This window comes from Fistularia commersonii, chromosome 18 (genome assembly GCF_037954325.1).
Source record: "Fistularia commersonii isolate RoL2024-O1a breed Wild chromosome 18, RoL_Fcom_v1.0, whole genome shotgun sequence".
Lineage (NCBI taxonomy): Eukaryota > Metazoa > Chordata > Actinopteri > Syngnathiformes > Fistulariidae > Fistularia > Fistularia commersonii.
The window spans coordinates 9,717,438-9,734,685 of NC_141301.1; the positions used below are offsets into that span (position 1 = coordinate 9,717,438).

At 39.6% G+C, this 17,248-nt stretch overlaps 1 protein-coding gene across 8 annotated transcripts in view; it reads right to left on the reverse strand.

Annotated features, from left to right (window-relative positions):
- gramd1bb (GRAM domain containing 1Bb) overlaps window positions 1-17,248 on the reverse strand; it is a 68,395-nt gene that overhangs the window by 4,912 nt on the left and 46,235 nt on the right. For 4 of the 8 annotated variants that reach the window (XM_086164211.1, XM_086164216.1, XM_086164217.1 and 1 more), the window contains 17 exons: window positions 15,985-16,008; window positions 13,819-13,839; window positions 13,177-13,200; window positions 8,538-8,622; window positions 7,717-7,820; window positions 7,511-7,606; window positions 7,151-7,231; window positions 6,840-6,955; window positions 5,190-5,352; window positions 4,907-5,099; window positions 3,870-4,013; window positions 3,649-3,767; window positions 2,387-2,529; window positions 2,195-2,298; window positions 1,698-1,998; window positions 1,105-1,212; window positions 770-890 (listed from right to left, as the gene is read on the reverse strand). In XM_086164211.1, the coding sequence (XP_086020337.1) occupies window positions 770-890; window positions 1,105-1,212; window positions 1,698-1,998; window positions 2,195-2,298; window positions 2,387-2,529; window positions 3,649-3,767; window positions 3,870-4,013; window positions 4,907-5,099; window positions 5,190-5,352; window positions 6,840-6,955; window positions 7,151-7,231; window positions 7,511-7,606; window positions 7,717-7,820; window positions 8,538-8,622; window positions 13,177-13,200; window positions 13,819-13,839; window positions 15,985-16,008 (1,947 nt within the window). The remainder of the gene's footprint in view (window positions 1-769; window positions 891-1,104; window positions 1,213-1,697; window positions 1,999-2,194; window positions 2,299-2,386; window positions 2,530-3,648; window positions 3,768-3,869; window positions 4,014-4,906; window positions 5,100-5,189; window positions 5,353-6,839; window positions 6,956-7,150; window positions 7,232-7,510; window positions 7,607-7,716; window positions 7,821-8,537; window positions 8,623-13,176; window positions 13,201-13,818; window positions 13,840-15,984; window positions 16,009-17,248) is intronic. The other 4 variants (XM_086164213.1, XM_086164218.1, XM_086164212.1 and 1 more) reach the window with 3 other exon arrangements.

The following is a 17,248-nucleotide window of genomic DNA, read 5'->3' on the forward strand; positions in this document are numbered from 1 at the left end:
TGGGCCGGGATCGGAGTTACAAGCGAGCGGGATGAGCATTTGAGCGACTTGTCCGTTGAGGGATAGAGAAATTGTTGCTGGTGAGGATACTGTGACCGGGAGCATCATCTGTGAGAAGGTATGACACTTTTACAGGGATTTGGTGTAGTTGATGGCGGGAATGTCAGCGGATAGGGCTTCTGAAGAGGCGTTCAAAGGCGGTTGGTAAGGGTCTGATCGTTTTAAAAAGAGAACTGGAATTTACTCCATTACTGAATTAAGTTTAGGGATGAAGAGCAATAAAGTGTGCAAGTTAAATTTTGCAATAAATTGTAACATTAAGTAGCAAGTAAGTTAAGCTTAGCGATAGAGCAACTTTCCTCACCAGCATCCTCGTCCAATCTTCAAGGTAAATACACTCAGTAAAACCAGTTTATGTCTCTGCCTTCTCTTGTATATATATATATATATATATCTTTTATAAATACATATTTTTCATTTTTTATTTATAAATAACATTTTTCTTTCAATTTATTTCAATAGGGGAATCAAATTAAACTCACAAGTCAAGGCTCCACTGTACCTGGTTTTGGACTGGGGGAGGAAACCAGACAACTTGGAGGAAACCCCATGCAGACACGGTGAAAAATGCAACCTCCGCACAGGGGAAGCCCTGCCCTCCCCACCCAGCCCCCCGACTGAATCCAACCAGGAAACTCCTGGATCTCCCTCCGACAAGTGCGCAGCCCCTCTTCAGCCTCCAGTGTGATTTTAACACCGGCGCCGGTACCTGATCGAGCAGCACCACCGACGACTTGATGATCTCCCTCCACTTCTGCAGCTCAGCGTCGTGGTAACGTTGCTGCGCCTCCAGCAGCTGTGCCCACTCCATCTGTGTCGTAGGAAGTTTGCTGGAAGCACACACATATCCAAGCATTGGTGACACCAGGATAGCAACTAAATACATCCTGTGGGTAAGAGTTCTACTCTTTGGAAAAGTGCATGCATGTATGCTCATATTACATGATTATGATTATGTGTGTAACCAAATAATCACATTGAATCTCTGTAAAGATGGGATTATATAGAGACAATGTGCCTTTTTATGTGCGAGGGTGTGCGAACCTTTCATGAAGTCGCAGGCCCTGCCAAGTAGTCAAGGACTGCGCCGAGTACTCCAGCATCCACAGCTTGTAGAAGAGCATCATGTTAAGGAACACCAAAAGGATCAGACTGAAAAAGAAAAAAAGATAGGAAAAATGAATAACGAAAAAACAAGTCAACCCCTGAGCATTTCCTCCAACAATTCAATTTCCTGATGCAAAATGATATGCAAAATGATATTCTTTTTTTGAATATGTGTTTTCTGGATAGTCGGATAATATTCAGTGTACCTCAGACAGATCCTACGGATGGCAATGAAAGGAGAGGAGAGAGGGTGGGCGTTACACTCACAGACCAAATAATCACCCAAGTCTTTTTTTTTTTCAATTGTAAATTAAGACAGAAATAAGAAAAATAAATGGGGAAACTGGTGAAATGATTACAGTGATGATTCAAGAGGAAGATTGTTGTGCAGAGGCAGCATGTGTCCAATCTGTGTCGCCAGTTCTATATGAATCACTGTGTCCAGATATGTGTGTGTACGTGTGTGTGTGTGTGTGTGTGTGTGTGTGTGTGTGTGTGTGTGTGTGTGTGCATCTTAGTGAATTACATACACAAAGCTGATGATGAGCAGCAGTTTGGAAACACTGTACAGGGCGAAGCCTCCGGGAAGGTGGTGATGCTCTGGACTCTGGTGTCTGGTCTGCGTGGAGCTGGGCACTTGCTTGATCCGCTGAATCACCTCCTCGTCCGTCGGCGTGGTAACAGGGCTGAGGGCGTCGTCCAGATGCTGGCTACGCATGTGGGTGTTAGGTCGCTTCTTCCGCCTCACCGTGGCATTCTTCACCCCTTTTGCCTTCGGGGAGAGCTGATGAGCCTCGGTGATTATCTCCTCCAGCTTGGAAAGCTCCATTTCTGAGAGTGGAAAGACACATCGAATGCGTAAATCTTAGGCTGAGGAGCAAAAAGCAACGAAAATGGGATTTCCCATCGCCTGCTATTAATTATTCATTATCAGCTCTTTTCTTATATTGGTTGTTTACATCTCTATTTAATCAACTAGGGCTAAAGGTCAGGAGTGTGACAAAACAATCAAATAGTACTTGTTTACCTAGATGGCGAAAGTTTTCCTCCAGCCCACTCCAGAAGTTTTTCTCTATGAAACCCTTCACAAGCCCCCACGGCTGCTTCCGAAAGCGTAGCTCTGTGGATATCCTACGGAACAAGACACATTGTGATCTGGACTTTTTTTTTATGCAACATTAAATTATTTACAATGACAGATACATATACTCGCAATTACCGTAGACGACATTTGTTCTTGGCCACTCTGGTGAGCATGTAGCGGTTGAGGGTGTAGAAGTAATCGTGGTAGGGCACGTCGTGCGTGATGACTTCGGAGTCGATGATGTAACACTCGCTCTCCTGACTGGCCTTGTACAGAGTCTGAAATATGGGAAATCTCAGCCTCTGTAAGTGTTTTCTCACGTTGAACGTTCTGTTCCAAATACATGTTGTTCACAAAGGAGTTTTTTTCTACAGGACTGTCTCAGAAAATTAGAATATTGTGATAAAGTTCTTTATCTTCTGTAATGCAAATAAAAAAACAAAAATTACTTTTTCATGATATTCTAATATTTTGATATAGGATATTTGAGTTTTCTTTTCCATAATCAGCAATATTAAAATAATAAAAGGCTTGCAATATTTCAGTTGATTTGTAATGACATTTTTGTTTTTGTAATTGCATTACAGAAGATAAAGAACTTTATCACAATATTCTAATTTTCTGAGACAGTCCTGTATATATACATAGTAGTCACTGCCATATCGCGGTTCACGTTTTGTGGTCTCCCTGTATCACAGCAATTTAACTCTCACATAACTAATTTTAAATTGTGTATGTTTTGCTTCACCACGTGTTTGTGCGGTATAAATGTATTTTTATATGCTTTTTTTATTCCATTTATTCTATTGTAAAATAAGCATTTTCTATCCTAAAATAAATAAATCAAATAAAATAAATGCAAATGAAAAATATCACAATAAATATCACAAAAAATATAAACACTGTAATATACTGTACATATTGTACAGAAGAAGAATAGGCAGAGTTGTGCGCAGAAAACACAAATGCGGCCCACTTGTACTTGCACTATTTTACCCACATGAGGTTGTACATTGCACGCTATTGGCTGATGGATGGGAGGTGACCAACCAGAGCCTGGTGTTTTGCATCCTGGGCTCTGATTCGCTCAGCGACTGTACCATCATTCCCTTTCCCTCTTCCATACCATGCATTTGTCATCTTCTTCATCACCACTTACAAGTGATTGCCACTCTGCAGTGTTGTGTTTGTTTGAAATATATGAAAGGTTAATAATAGTGTGGGTAAGGTCATAAAGCTTAAAAGTTTGTATAAATAATAAAATAAAAATATGGTTGCTACTTTGCCGATTTTTCATTTCTTGCAGTTGGTAAAGGAACATAACCAATATATTTATAGCCAATATATTTATGTATATATGTGGGTTATATATACATATATATGAGCTGTGAACAGACCTGTGTTTCTGTGACTGTGGCTGATTTAGGTGCGAGGGGGTTGGACAGAGAAATCGTGTACATGATCTCTCTGGTTTGATTCCCAGCATCCTCTTTCTTCCATGGGTGGTACACTACATCTGGAGAGCACAGAAAGACATAGACTTGTGGATTAATTAAACTTGAATTGTTTATTTTAGTTTGTCAGGCTAGATGCAAAAAAAAAAATTTGAAAAACAAACCCGAGAATCGCCTCTGCTCCATGAATTCACTCATGAACTGCGACTCGGTGAAGAGAATGTCATAGAGCTTGTCCACGCTAAACTTGTAGACTTCATTGATGTTCTGCCTGCCATTCAGATCGTCGTGGAAGGCCTGGACCTCGCCTAGCAACCAGAGACACACACGGATAATGACATTAACATTAATGACACTATTCAGATTTTACCGCCTCACAGCAAGATGGTCCCCGTAGTTGGATCTTGACAGAGGACCTTTCTGGTTGAGTCTGCATGATCTCCCTGTTCATGTGTTTTTTTTTTCCACCCCAACATCAAAAAACATGTATTTGGTTGGAAAATCCTAAACTGTCTAGATGTGTGAATAGCTGTATGTCGCTTCATCAACCCCGCGACCCTAAGTGAAGGATAGGCGCTATAGAAAATGAATTTATCTACATAATCTTCATATCTATATCTATATTAGCAAATTGATTACTACCTAGGACGTTATTTTGATTTATCTAAATAAGTATGAAAAGTTACGCATTCAAAGGAAGGAAATGCTGCAGAAGAGAGGATGGGTTTTGTTTCTAGAAATTAGCTTGGACTTTCCTGTACCGTCTTATCTGGTGTTTACTGCAAATTTTAAACTTTGGAATGCGCTGGAACGAGAGACAGCTGGACTGCTGGTTTGTTGGTAAGAATGAGAATAAGAATACGTTAACTTTATTTATCCCGAAGGAAATTGTTGTGCCAGCGTTTCAAGTAAAACATAACAATAATGAATAATAGTAGGACATTGTATAAAAAGTTTAAAAAAGGGGGGAGAATAAGAAATACAAATAAAACTATAAAGTGTCAAAGTAACAAGTCAAGGCTATAAAGTGTCTTAAGTACAAAGATTTTGGTAGCTGGGCTGTCTGGTTTAAGGAAAGGATCCATTCCACGGATCTGGGATGGATTCGAGGGATGAAATAATTCGCAATAACCCGCGAATAATTCCAAATTGCTTTAATTTGCGCAGCGTCTCGTTGATAGTGAAATCACGTCGGACTCACCCTCGTCGTGCGTCTCGGAGGAATCGCTGAGCTCAGTGGGAATGTCCTCATTGTCGTTGAAGTCCAGAGAGGGCGAGGGGACGGGACCGCCGAACCCTCTGCCCACCCCGCTCTTCTCTTCCACCAACAGCGGCACGGCCAACAGCTCCCCGTCTGGCTGGCTGTCCGTGTACTCTTCGGCTGGGAGGTCAAACTTGAAGGAAAAGAAACACCGGCGGGCCAATGTGTCATAAGAACTGTGACATAAATATTTCTAATGGATCATGTGACAAACGTAGCTCACTGTGATAGGGGTGTCGTTGTTGCCGGTGCGGTCAATGGTGCTGTTGGCGACGACAACCTTCTTGTGTATTGGAGGGCTTCCCTCAGGTTTGGCTTCTGCGCTGCTTTTTGACAAATTATCATTGTTGATCTCGTTCTCGTCATTGGGAATCTCTTCACTGAACCTGAAGGCCCCAGAAGAGAAAACGGAACCGATTATTTATTCAGCTTATTGCTCGTCCACAAACAGACAGCAGGCAGCGCTCTCGAGCCTGCTATGCCAGGATCTTACGACCCTTTCCAAGAGCTTGTCATACGTTGACATTCATGAGTAAAACTCGCTTATTTGGCAAAATTAAGATGATCTCATAATTAATAAATTGGTCAATTTTAATGGCTATGATTTATCGATGAGCATTACATATTCTAAAATCTAACAGGTCCCTTTTTAGATGTGTTTTTTTAACAAACAATTTAAAATGCTTCTGCAAAACACCACTGTTGTTATACAATAAAACGATTCATAAAGTCCTTTCAGATAGCAAAAGCCACAGGATTTTCCAAGAAAGCACGAAAAGGTTTGACCCCTATCGTTTGGATTTTTTGCTGATTTCCATGTGTTTCCATGGATATCAGCAATGTTAGATGGGCTGTTGCAAGAAAAAGCGTAAATATATGATTTATTCATTCTGACTGAGGCCTTTTAGTTTTTTTCTCTTTTGTTTGTTGTAGATTATTTTATTGGTACTGCATGAGGCAGCCCATATTGTACTGTTTTCTACATGATGTATTTCTGATATTTGGTCAATTTTGTATAAATTTGGAATGGAGAAATTGTTTGGAATACCCCTTGGCAACCAATCTCTGAGCTAAGATGTCCATCAGATTTCTCAGAAGCTACTTGTTTATTGTATTTTTATTCTAAGAGTCCTTTTCTGTTTTCTTTCTAATACAATTGGTGAAGAAAGCACATCATGGTGGTAGTTCTTCTCTTTCCCAAAAAATGACAACATAGGGAAGCAAACAATTATCATGTGTAAAGTGATTTTTTTCAGTTGAGTATCAAACTAGAATATTGCTTTGGTTTTAAGAGGAACTTATTTCACTCAAAAAATGTGCTCCTGTCTTAACCTCTTTTCAATGCTATCATACTGCCATTTATTTGTTCTGCACATTGATGTCCACAGTACTTTGCTTAATACAAGATCAATGTATAAGATCAATGTGTAATCAAGAAAAATAATTTTAACAGCAACATTTTTGTTCCTGCTGAGAACATCCACTTAGTATTTATATTGTGCAATATATATATATTACACATTATACATCATTTCTGATGTCTTCATCATCAGAAAATTAGAATATTGCAAAATATTGGGAAAGGTATCATGCAAACCAAATAATAAAAAAAAAAATCCTACAAATATTCACTTTTAGTACAATTTTATAGAAATAATAAAACATATATTTGAAATATCAATAATAATGTTCTAGTTCAAAACAAATTCCTTATAAAGATTTGTATTTCATGGTTGTGAGCACTATTGTTTGTGAATAAACATATGACCTGGGTTTGCTACAGCTCTTGCTAACGTGTTGATTCATTTGTTTACAATGTTTTTTTTTTAAGTGGTTATTGTAGAACTGGATAACTCAGCCTGACCGCACTTACCCCATGGTGTTGAAGTCATCATCGGGGGGAACGTAATCCTCGTCGTCACTGGTCAGGCCCAGTTCGTTGCCATAGCACTGGTGAACAAAGTGCCACAGTTCTTTGGGACATAGGGGCTGCATATGATGCGTTGGGAGCAAAAAAATGATTTTCAGGTAAATAATTGAACTTTTATCCTGTATGACATACTGATCAAGCTGAATTATCAGGTAAATAAGTGAACTTTTATCCTGTATGACATACTAATCAAGCTGAATTAAAAAAAAGAAAAAAAATCAATGCAAAAACAAATTTATAATCATTTGTCTTACCTTGTCCAGCAGGGCGTTCTGCCACAGTCTGAACATCATCATGTACGTTCTGTCTCTGGCACCGAACGAGGTGAAAAAGTGCTAAAAAGAGTGAGCGGCAATTATTGTCCGTGTCTATAACCGCCTGAAAAATGTTTTTGGACATTTATAGTATGATATAATGAACAATTTAACATGCACTAATCTATTTGCGGCTTCCACATGAATATCAGTCCCTGCATATTCATTTTTGGTGTTTGTTAGTATTTTTGAAGATCCTGATAACTTTGAGGAGGGGCTAATGATAACATTGTACTCAAACACATCATTAAATACAATATTAAAACAAATATTTGCATTTAATCAATGTGCTTCCCTTACCTTCTCATTGTCTGTGCAGACCTGGATGGCATTAGGGATGAGGCGGGCAGTTTTTTCTTTTGTCATTGAACAGATGTCCTTTAGCCGCACCGTTAACTACACACAGACAAACATGCATATTTATATTATACAGCGGCATATGAGTCAGTAATGTCAATATAACAAATATTAGAATGTACAGAGGTCATGAGAGGTTGCAAGCATACCAGTGTTTCCCAGCGGAAGATGTTGCTATAGAAACAGATCCAGTTTTCAGAGAGGTAGAGTCGTCCCTGCAGGAGGATGTCCCGTTGCAGAGCACAAGAGTAGTCTGAAAAACAAAGGAAGGCGGAAAAATCAGCACGGGAGGGTGAGGGAGTAGGATTAAACACACTCATGCAAGCGCAGGCATACACACACAACACACATGCACGCATTATATATCTACAACCCCGTCATTTCACATTTCGAAAATCCATCAGCTGATCAGACAATAAGGCTTTTCATAAAAAAATGTTTCTTTTTTTTTTTTTTTTACTATATAATTGATATCATATAATTTCATTTGAATTAGAACCAGAATCTCTTCAAAACACAGAAATTTGACATGGAACAACAGCAAACTTGGCAATAACTTAATAACTTAAAAAAAAACAAACACAATAATATTTTCTTATAAAGATACCCAAATATTCCTACTATGTGTTGAACCTTTTCAGTACTTGTAAACTTGAATGCTACAATGAGGTCATGGCACATACTGAGCGCTACTTGAGCAACCTGTTGATGGAATGTAGATTATGTCAACATCATCATAGGAAAGACACTAGAAGAACCTATAAACAAATATTGGCAACAAAAACAAAGTCAATACCCTAAACTTGTGTTTTAGTATGTTCATGTTCTGCTAAATTATGCTGTAAAAAAACAGATGCAGGATCGATGAAGTTTTTTTTATTAAATACTGAAATAATAATTGGCTCTCAGATGAGTGTTAGAGACGAAATGGGGTGTTTTTCTCTGCAGTGTGTCGCAGGTTTTCACTCACCCACAATGAGCCTCTCTGTGTCAGGTAGCTGCTTGAAGAGTTTCCGAAAATCCTCATTACGTTGCTTGTAGGTCGGGCTCAACACCTGCGGTGACAGGCAGAGTATGATGAAGCTACGAACACACACATGCACGGCAACAGACACAAACGCATTTTCGTGCTGTACGACTCGCACACTCGACAGGCACTCCTGTTATTCAGGCTAGATTAAATATGTCAATGAAGCTTGTTTAAACCACCCACGGGTTTGAAAAGTACTTTTCGTAGACACTGGCCGTGTCCCTTGACTTCACCTTTCCAGTGGGCGATTTTGACAAGCACTTAGAACTTGGATGTAGAGCAAACAGCAAGTGGAGAGATGCGGTAAGATCACATTTAAAAACAAAACAAAACAAAAAAAAAACAGGAAAAAAAGACAACTCATGGGATAATTGAAGCGCAGTCCTAAAACACCAGCCTGCTGCAGATCATTCAATAAACATGCTGCTAGGACGATTAGCACTTGGATTTTAATACATACAACACAATATTCCAGGAAGAAGTACTTCTAAAGTGTCAAACGAACACATTTTCAGCAATTTTTGGGGGCAATTTCTGTTCATTGCGCTTGCAGTATCCATTTCTTGGCTTTGGTGGATTTTGAGAGTTTTCGAAGTGAGGTTAAGACGTTTAAAAAAAAAAAAAAAAAAAAAAAACGAAAAAAAAAAAAAATATCACATGTCTGCCAAAGTGAAGGCTCTCCCTGTCCGTGCCAAATGTTTTCCTTCGACAGGAAAACCTCCGGAAACAATAGCTGCCAATACAGTAACACACAGTAGACTAAAACAAAGGAAGAATATGAACCCGTGGATCTCCTCTGGTGGGAAAAGAACATTTAGTTTATGTGAAATGTCACTACATTCGCCTCCATTGCTAGTTGAAATTCAGAAATAAGCGCAAACCCTGCTGTTGCTTCAACTCTGTTTCACCTTAACTGCACTATAACAGGCACTGAGGGAATGCATAAAAAGCCGTGACTCATGATCAGACCGGTTGCCTTCTCCATTAATGGGAATAAACACAAACTGAGTTTCAAAGGCTTCTACCGCGCACGTTTCACCAGATCGGCGCGCTTTACACCTCTCATTGCGGCTGTAACTTCACAAGAGAGGGGGGGGCGGGCGACTTACAGCGGGGATCTCCTCATTATCCCAGTCTCGGTCCTGAAGGTCCGAGGCGGTCCAGCCCCACTCCCATCCCCACTCCCTTCCGGCTGATCCCTGCAGGAGCCACTCGGCAAAAGCCTCATCCACCTTCAGCATGGCTTCCCAGTCCAACAAACAATCCTCATCCATATTTGTCAAGCCGGACGCCTTTTTCTCATGGATCGAAGGAAAGTTTTCCAAAGTGCACCCCTCCCTCCCTGCAGCAGGCTCCTCTAACGGTCAGAGACTTGTCAGATCGATGTGAAGTTTTGAAAAATAAGAGGAGCTCCCTCCGGTATCCGCCCTCTGTTTTGGGTGCTGCTCCTTTCTCAGTCTTGAGCGGAGGACTCGGCACACTCTGGCCACATGATCCTCGTCTCGCTCTGTCGTTCTCTGGCTCTCTCTCTCTCTTCCTTTCACTCACACAGAAAGAGGAGTTAGGGCCGTTGCCCTCTAGTAACCCCTGCAAACAACTCCTTTATTATCATGCCAGTAGCTTTTTCCTCTTCCTCCCTCTTCCTCCCAGTAAGTGTGCGAGTTTAGTGTGCACGCTGCCCTGGTTCTGAGTGCCTTACAATTACCTTGCTTATGAGCAACAGCATAAAGATTAGGTAACATATAATATTTAATATACACTGCTCAAAAAAATAAAGGGAACACTTAAAAAACACATCCTAGATCTAAATGAATGAAATATTCTTATGAAATACTTTGCTCTTTACACAGTTGAATGTGCTGACAACAAAATCACACAAAAATGATCAATGGAAATCAATTGTATCAACCATGGAGGTCTGGATTAGGAATCACACTCAAAATTAAAGTGTAAAAACAAACTCCAGGCTGATCCAACTTTAATGTAATGTCCATAAAACAAGTCAAAATGAATCTGTGTTGCTTCCTGAGTGGACACTATGATTTCACAGAAGTGTGATTGACTTGGAGTTACATTGTGTTGTTCAAGTGTTCCCTTTATTTTTTTGAGCAGTATATATAAAATATATAAAACAAACTGTAATTTCTGTTCTCAGTCTGCCCGACATATGTTATGGGTCTGCTTGACCATCTAGGCAGGTGACTGAGTTACAGAGAACAGATGTGAGCGCAACCTCTCGTGACCCCATTCTGCAAACAAATGCCATCAATCTTGACACGATCCGCACCGGGAACGTGGGGCCAAGCGACCCGCCTGAAGCACCGTAAAACAAATGCCTCCGGCTTGTCTTTTTTGTTTCGCCGTGTGATCGTTTTTCGAATGGGAGATATTGTTTAATGCTTGTGCGTGCGACACTCGATAGCCCCGTTGCTCAGCGGGCCGGAGAAACGCAAAACTCGTAGCTTCTAATTTAGCAACACCTTACAATCGGTGTGCGTGTCCTGCCATGATTTATGATGACGGATAAAGATGCCAGGCATACTGATGGGGGTTCACCTGTTTCACCTTTATTTTACTTTCACTCAAGATGGATTCAATCTGTACGGTTGTGCCTAAGTTCACTACTTCATTTCACTATTGCTGAGGAAAAAAAAAAAACAACAAAAAAAGCAAACTACCATCAGAACTGCTGCTTGATGAGTGATCTATTACTTCCCGCCCAATTTGATTTTTGCACTCCAATAAATCAAGGAAAGACAAGCTGCTCTGTGTCTATTGTTCATGTGACAGTTGGAGATTGGGATGAGGTATAGATACTCTCTTTATGGATTTGGCTAACTATTAACCCCATGGACAAACAGACGGGGACGGAGGAGTCTGGTACTGTAAACCCAGGTGTGGTTTGAGTGGTTGGAGAGAGATAGGGTCCAGGATAGGGGGTTGTCATCAACAAAGAAATACATTGCAGCGCCAAAACAAACCAACTCGTCTCTTTTCCGGTGTTGGATATGACTCACTCATCCACCGCATGTCTTATCAGGGTTTACGTCCTGTTGCGTGGCTACGGTTCTTATAAAGAAAATTATCACACGCTGGCACGGAAAGAGAGCGAATGAACGAACGGATGTTTTTAGGTCGCTGCTGTGGACGGGGCTGCACGATGAATCTCTAACAGGCTCAGAACTCACATTAGGACGGACTGGATTTATAATCATTAGGGTTTCAGTGCCATGGGAGGTCATCATTGCCTTGTAGAGGTGCAGACACACAAAGACATGCAGGTGCAGTGTGACACTATCACGTGCAGCCAGAGCTGTGAGTCGAGAGTGCCTAAGACATAATTCTCCTAGTGAGGGAGAGAGAGCGAGAGAGCCCCTGTATTATGTAGCGATATTTAATGTACAAGACAAAAGGAGCTTAACCCTTGTATTGAGTGTCAGTGGAAATGAGGTAGTTGTGACAGTGCGCTCCAATGTTACTAGTTTCTCTATAGCAGGTTATATGTTGTCAGTTTCTGTCTCAACTACTGATATCACTTATTTCCAATGATGATCACAAATTAAATGAATTTTTTTTTTTTTTTTTTTAAACGACGAGAACAGACTATAGCTTTGATATCATATAGTAACATATTCAAGGATGGACAAACATGAATTATGGATGACGGTATAACTTGCTTTAAACCGTCTAGTAACTATTAGTATATGTTTTAGATCAGACCATATAGTGAACATATATCATACATACTACAGCTTTATAAGAATTTGGCAACACTTGAAACTTGAGAAGTTTATCCACTTAGTTTGGGTAATTTAGATGTGTAGGTAATAAATAAAAATACATTCAGATTTTTAAGAAGTAGATCCTTGTGTCTTGTACAACTGATCTGGCGTCAGCTGTCCGTCAGTGGTTTCCATGAAAAGGCATCTTTTTTGAAGTAGTATAGAATTCAGAGCAACACCAGAGCAAAAAATAGTTACATGTTAATGTTACTTCATTAGTTAGTTAGTTTTCATGAGCATGCTATTAATGTATTATAAAATAATTATAGAACCTGTCCAGAGTTTTGGGACTACACACTACTCATCTGGTTTTCACACACGCAGCCTTGAAGCCAAAGAGTTCCAGCATCCAGGAAGACATGCCATGAACTAAAGCACCATGCTGCACTTCTGCGCCATTCAAAGGCATTCGAGGCTTGTCCCGAGATGGTGCGTTGATTTGTTTAGTACGGCGAGCATTGTAGTGCGCTTGTTTCCACCTGTCGTGCACTCAAATTAGACTGTCAAAGACATGGCAGGCGTTTGACAACATCCGAAGAATTTGTAAAATGCAATTCCAGGAAAAAAAAGTCTAGATGGACCGCTGCACGGACTGGAAATGCAATATAATTAGGAGTTATAATGTTTTTTCTTTTTTGGATGAAAGCGGCACCGCCGCTTTAGGTGGGAACAAAGAGCGAATGGAATGAAGAAGGGACAGGCAAAATGGACTGTTATCATCCTGTTAGCTTGTCAAACAGAGAGAAAGAGCGAGATCATGACCCTGGAGTTACAAAAAGAATTCAAGTCATGCTTACTCTCAGGATGTGCTGTCTCTCATGCTGGGGAGAGAGGGGGCAGAGTGTACAAAATAGGGAATAAAAATAATGAAAACAAACAAAACCAAAAAAAAAAACCAGAATTAAGTTGAAAACTGCTGACACTTCTGGTGGAAGTTTGAACCTGCTGAGCTTAATCAGAACAAGAGGCAACTTTGTACTGCTCATCATGTTTTGAGATGAATTCTGCTGGCCCCTTTGACTTGTATAGCACCCCACCTAGTGGTTTCATTTAAAACACTTAAAACTGCGATGCTGTTATTCAGGGTAATGAGTAAATTATCCAATAGAATGGACCAGAATCTCTGGCAGTCTTCTGATTGACCCAATTCCCCCCGCGATTGGAGAAATCCACCTGTTGCTCTTTTAAGCTCACACTAATCCCGGCAAGAACCATTACAGCCCACATCCAAGTAATTTGGTGCGACAGTAAACAAGGTCAAGGATGATAACCTTTCGTCTCCCAAGTGCCATTCATTACAATGGTAGACTTTGTGCATGGGAGACGACACACACTCACTCACACTCACACCCACTCTCACTCACTCACTCCTGAACTATAGGCATCACATATATACAGATTGAGTAAAAATAATAATAATGAAAAAAAGAAAGACTTACATTGTACCAGCTTTGGCTCTTCTGCAGAGAGGGAGAAAGAGAAAAAAGAAAGAGAGATGATTCATAATTCGTGCTTACGGCTCCAAATGTGCTGAGATTGTGAAACGTGATCAGTTTCATCAAAATGCGGTATTGGAGGCTGAAGTGTGTCTCACACGGCCTCCAACAGGATTCGACACAACAATGCATACTTCATCCAAAAGTGAAAACATCTATTTATGAATAAATTCACATTTTCATATATTGAAACATAGGTGATGTCAACAAAACTTCAGATATATAAAAAAGTAAAAGTTGCCACTATGCATTGATGCCATTCACATAAGCAAGTTATTTCAATTTTACTTTGTGATGCATGTGATGCTGTTGCACAACCTTTAAAAAGCACCCGCAATGCCAGTGCGAAATCAAAAAAACTCTGGATGAATCTTAACATTTCAGCTGAAGTTGAAAACAATGTCAGCACTGGACTTATAAGAATAAGTCAAACAACTCGAACATGGAGTCTTATATGATAATGATTTGGCATTAGATGCCCTTCTGTTAATTTATAAAGTATTGACCAGATGTTTTTAAAAACCAAAAAAAAAACGCTATTTTAAGCTTTTCTTGTCTCATTATTCAAACATGGAACTTAAAATATTTACAGAAAGAGGATATTAGTTGCAAAACCCTGCGTATGCAGATTTCTAGCTAAGCTCTCCCCTTTGTTGACAGTAAAAGGCTCAGGTGAATATTACACTACCTGAAACATTATTTAGCATCATTCACTAAGTTTATAAATGATATTATGTATAATGATATGTGAATAATCATATGGAGGTCACCGAACTATGTTGCGAGGTATTGACTGAATATATTTTAGTTAATCATGAAAAAGAAACTTTCTAGATAAGGAGTTTCAGTGTCTTTATGAGCCCTAAATTTTCATTTGCTTATTCAGTGAGTCCAATAAATAATTTCTAAATCACATAAATTCATCAAATAAACAAAACACTTAGTAAACATTTAATAACACACTTATCAAAAATAAGTAAAAATGTATAATAATAATAATAATAATCATAATAATGATTATTATTATTATATGGTGTTTTCTTTTTAATAATTGTATGCAATAACATCACCATACCAAGGCGTCTGATCCAAATTCTCCATGACATATACTGTATTTGCAACCATTTTGAATCTTTGCAATCCATTTGAATCTAAAACCCAAACAATCCGGGCTCTTGCGGTGTAATAACAGCAGAGGGCAGCAGATATGAAGTGACTCTTCATTGTGGATTCAGTGGAACAGTTTAGATTCCCAACATTCTGACAGTGAACTTTCCAGAGGGGATGCATGCAGGTGACCATTCAAAGGGGAAAACATTAGGCTGGCATTTAGGAGTGGGAATAGAGTGGGGATAGAGGGAAATACAGTCCACTGTCCCAAAAACAGTGATAAAAGAATAAATAAAATCAATACCTCAGAAGCAAAAGTCAGAAAATTATCCTACAATGGTTTGTTGCTCCTTTATGATTTTTTTGAAAACATATCATCACAATATATATATATATATATGAATTTACGACGGATTGGCTCTAACAATTGCTAGGTAATCTGATTTGCAGGCAAACAGAGACACGGGAGACAAATTACATTTTGAATGCATTGATGTGCCACTTTTTAGCCTCAGCTCACGAGATTTCTTGGGATTATATGTCCGATATCCCTCAGGGTGAGAAACGGAATTAAAAGGAAATGAACAGAATTTAAAAAGACACTGGCTTGACTCATAACATCACAATTTGTTTAAAATGTCATTGTATTTGATATTGGATTTCTAGTGAAATTTTAAGGGAAAGTGCAATACAACAGTGATGAATGTGACTGGCACACAAGTGGTGACAAGTATTCAGATTTAAAAAAAAAACAACGAGAATTTGCATATAAAATGTTTTTCAATATTGCAGAATTATTGATGTGTACACTTCTTGCATTTGGGCAGTGATCAGCCGCCCTTCTATATATTGAAACAGATGGCACAGGGAAGGACACAAGAAAGCGAATACTATAAAAAACGGGAAGCCAACAGTTGCACGTCTACAGAGGAAGACGGGGTCCAGGGGGGTGGCAGGGGACTGTCAATGTGGCAAATAAAAAAACAGAAAAATGCTTACTTTAATCAGGTTTAGTCTGTCATACTGAAAGAAAATTAGGAGAAAACAAAAAGTTAACCCAAGCATTGAGCACCATGAGCACAGAAAGACTGAAAACAAAACAAATCAAAAAAAAAAAAAAAAAAAAAAAAAAGCAGAAGGTCCCGTGACTGGACGCTGAGGTCCCATGTTTACAACGTTGGCGGGCTCTGCTGAGCTCGCAGGTTACATGAGAAGTCAGATTGATCTTTAGCGTTTCAGCGGCGCTGCCGTCATCGCACTGCCCCTTTTTACAGTGTGGCGGGTGCCCCATTTGCTGAGTGCACTCTTTTATTTGGATTGCATTAGTGTTAGGGTGATCAAGCTCACGTTGCCGGGACAACCTCACACCATGCTGTGAGGTCATGTGACCATTGCTGACTACAGAGGCTTACATGAGGGGTGGGTGGGGGGGATTGCAATATGGCAGGGGGAGGGGTCTGTGGCACAAAATGAGTGGGGTGATGTAATCAATTGGGAAGCACGTGCGTGTGTGTCTCTGTGTGTGTGTGTGTGTGTGTGTGTGTGTGTGTGTGTGTGTGAGAGAGAGAGAGAGAAAGAGAGAGGGGAGGATTGTGCAAGTGCGTCAAAGCAAAAAGACTAATAAGGCTGCACGGAAGTCTGAATAGTAAGCAGAAATGATGAATCTGACAGGAAACAAATGGATGCAGTGAAACGTGACAGCTGTCTGCAGGGCGGGGAGGTGTGGGGAGGTGGGGAGGGGGACCCGGCCTCCCTGTGCAAGAAACAGAACAGGAGGGATTCTCTCTCTTGGCACGGGGAAAGAATCGGCCCAATGGAGTGACGCGCTCCTGCAGCTCGGACAGGGGATGGTGGCAGGATTTTAAAGACTGAATCTCCCTTAGCAACTCAGCTGGGAACCAGTATATGATGAACAGAGTGAATATAATATAATATAATATAATATAATATAATATAATATGATATAATATAATATAATATAATATAATACACACACACACCCATATATATATATATAATTATATATATATATATATATATATATATATATATATATATATATAAAGACATTGGAATACATAACAACAATTATGACAGATGATCACGTTGTGATGATCACATTGTTATATATTATTGTGTGGTCTGATCATATAATTAAAAATTACAGAAAATCACTTCCTTTTTTTCGCTTCTTCATCTCAATTGACACAAAGCATCAAATCTACTAGGATAATATTATATGCTGCGGATTAATATCATAGCT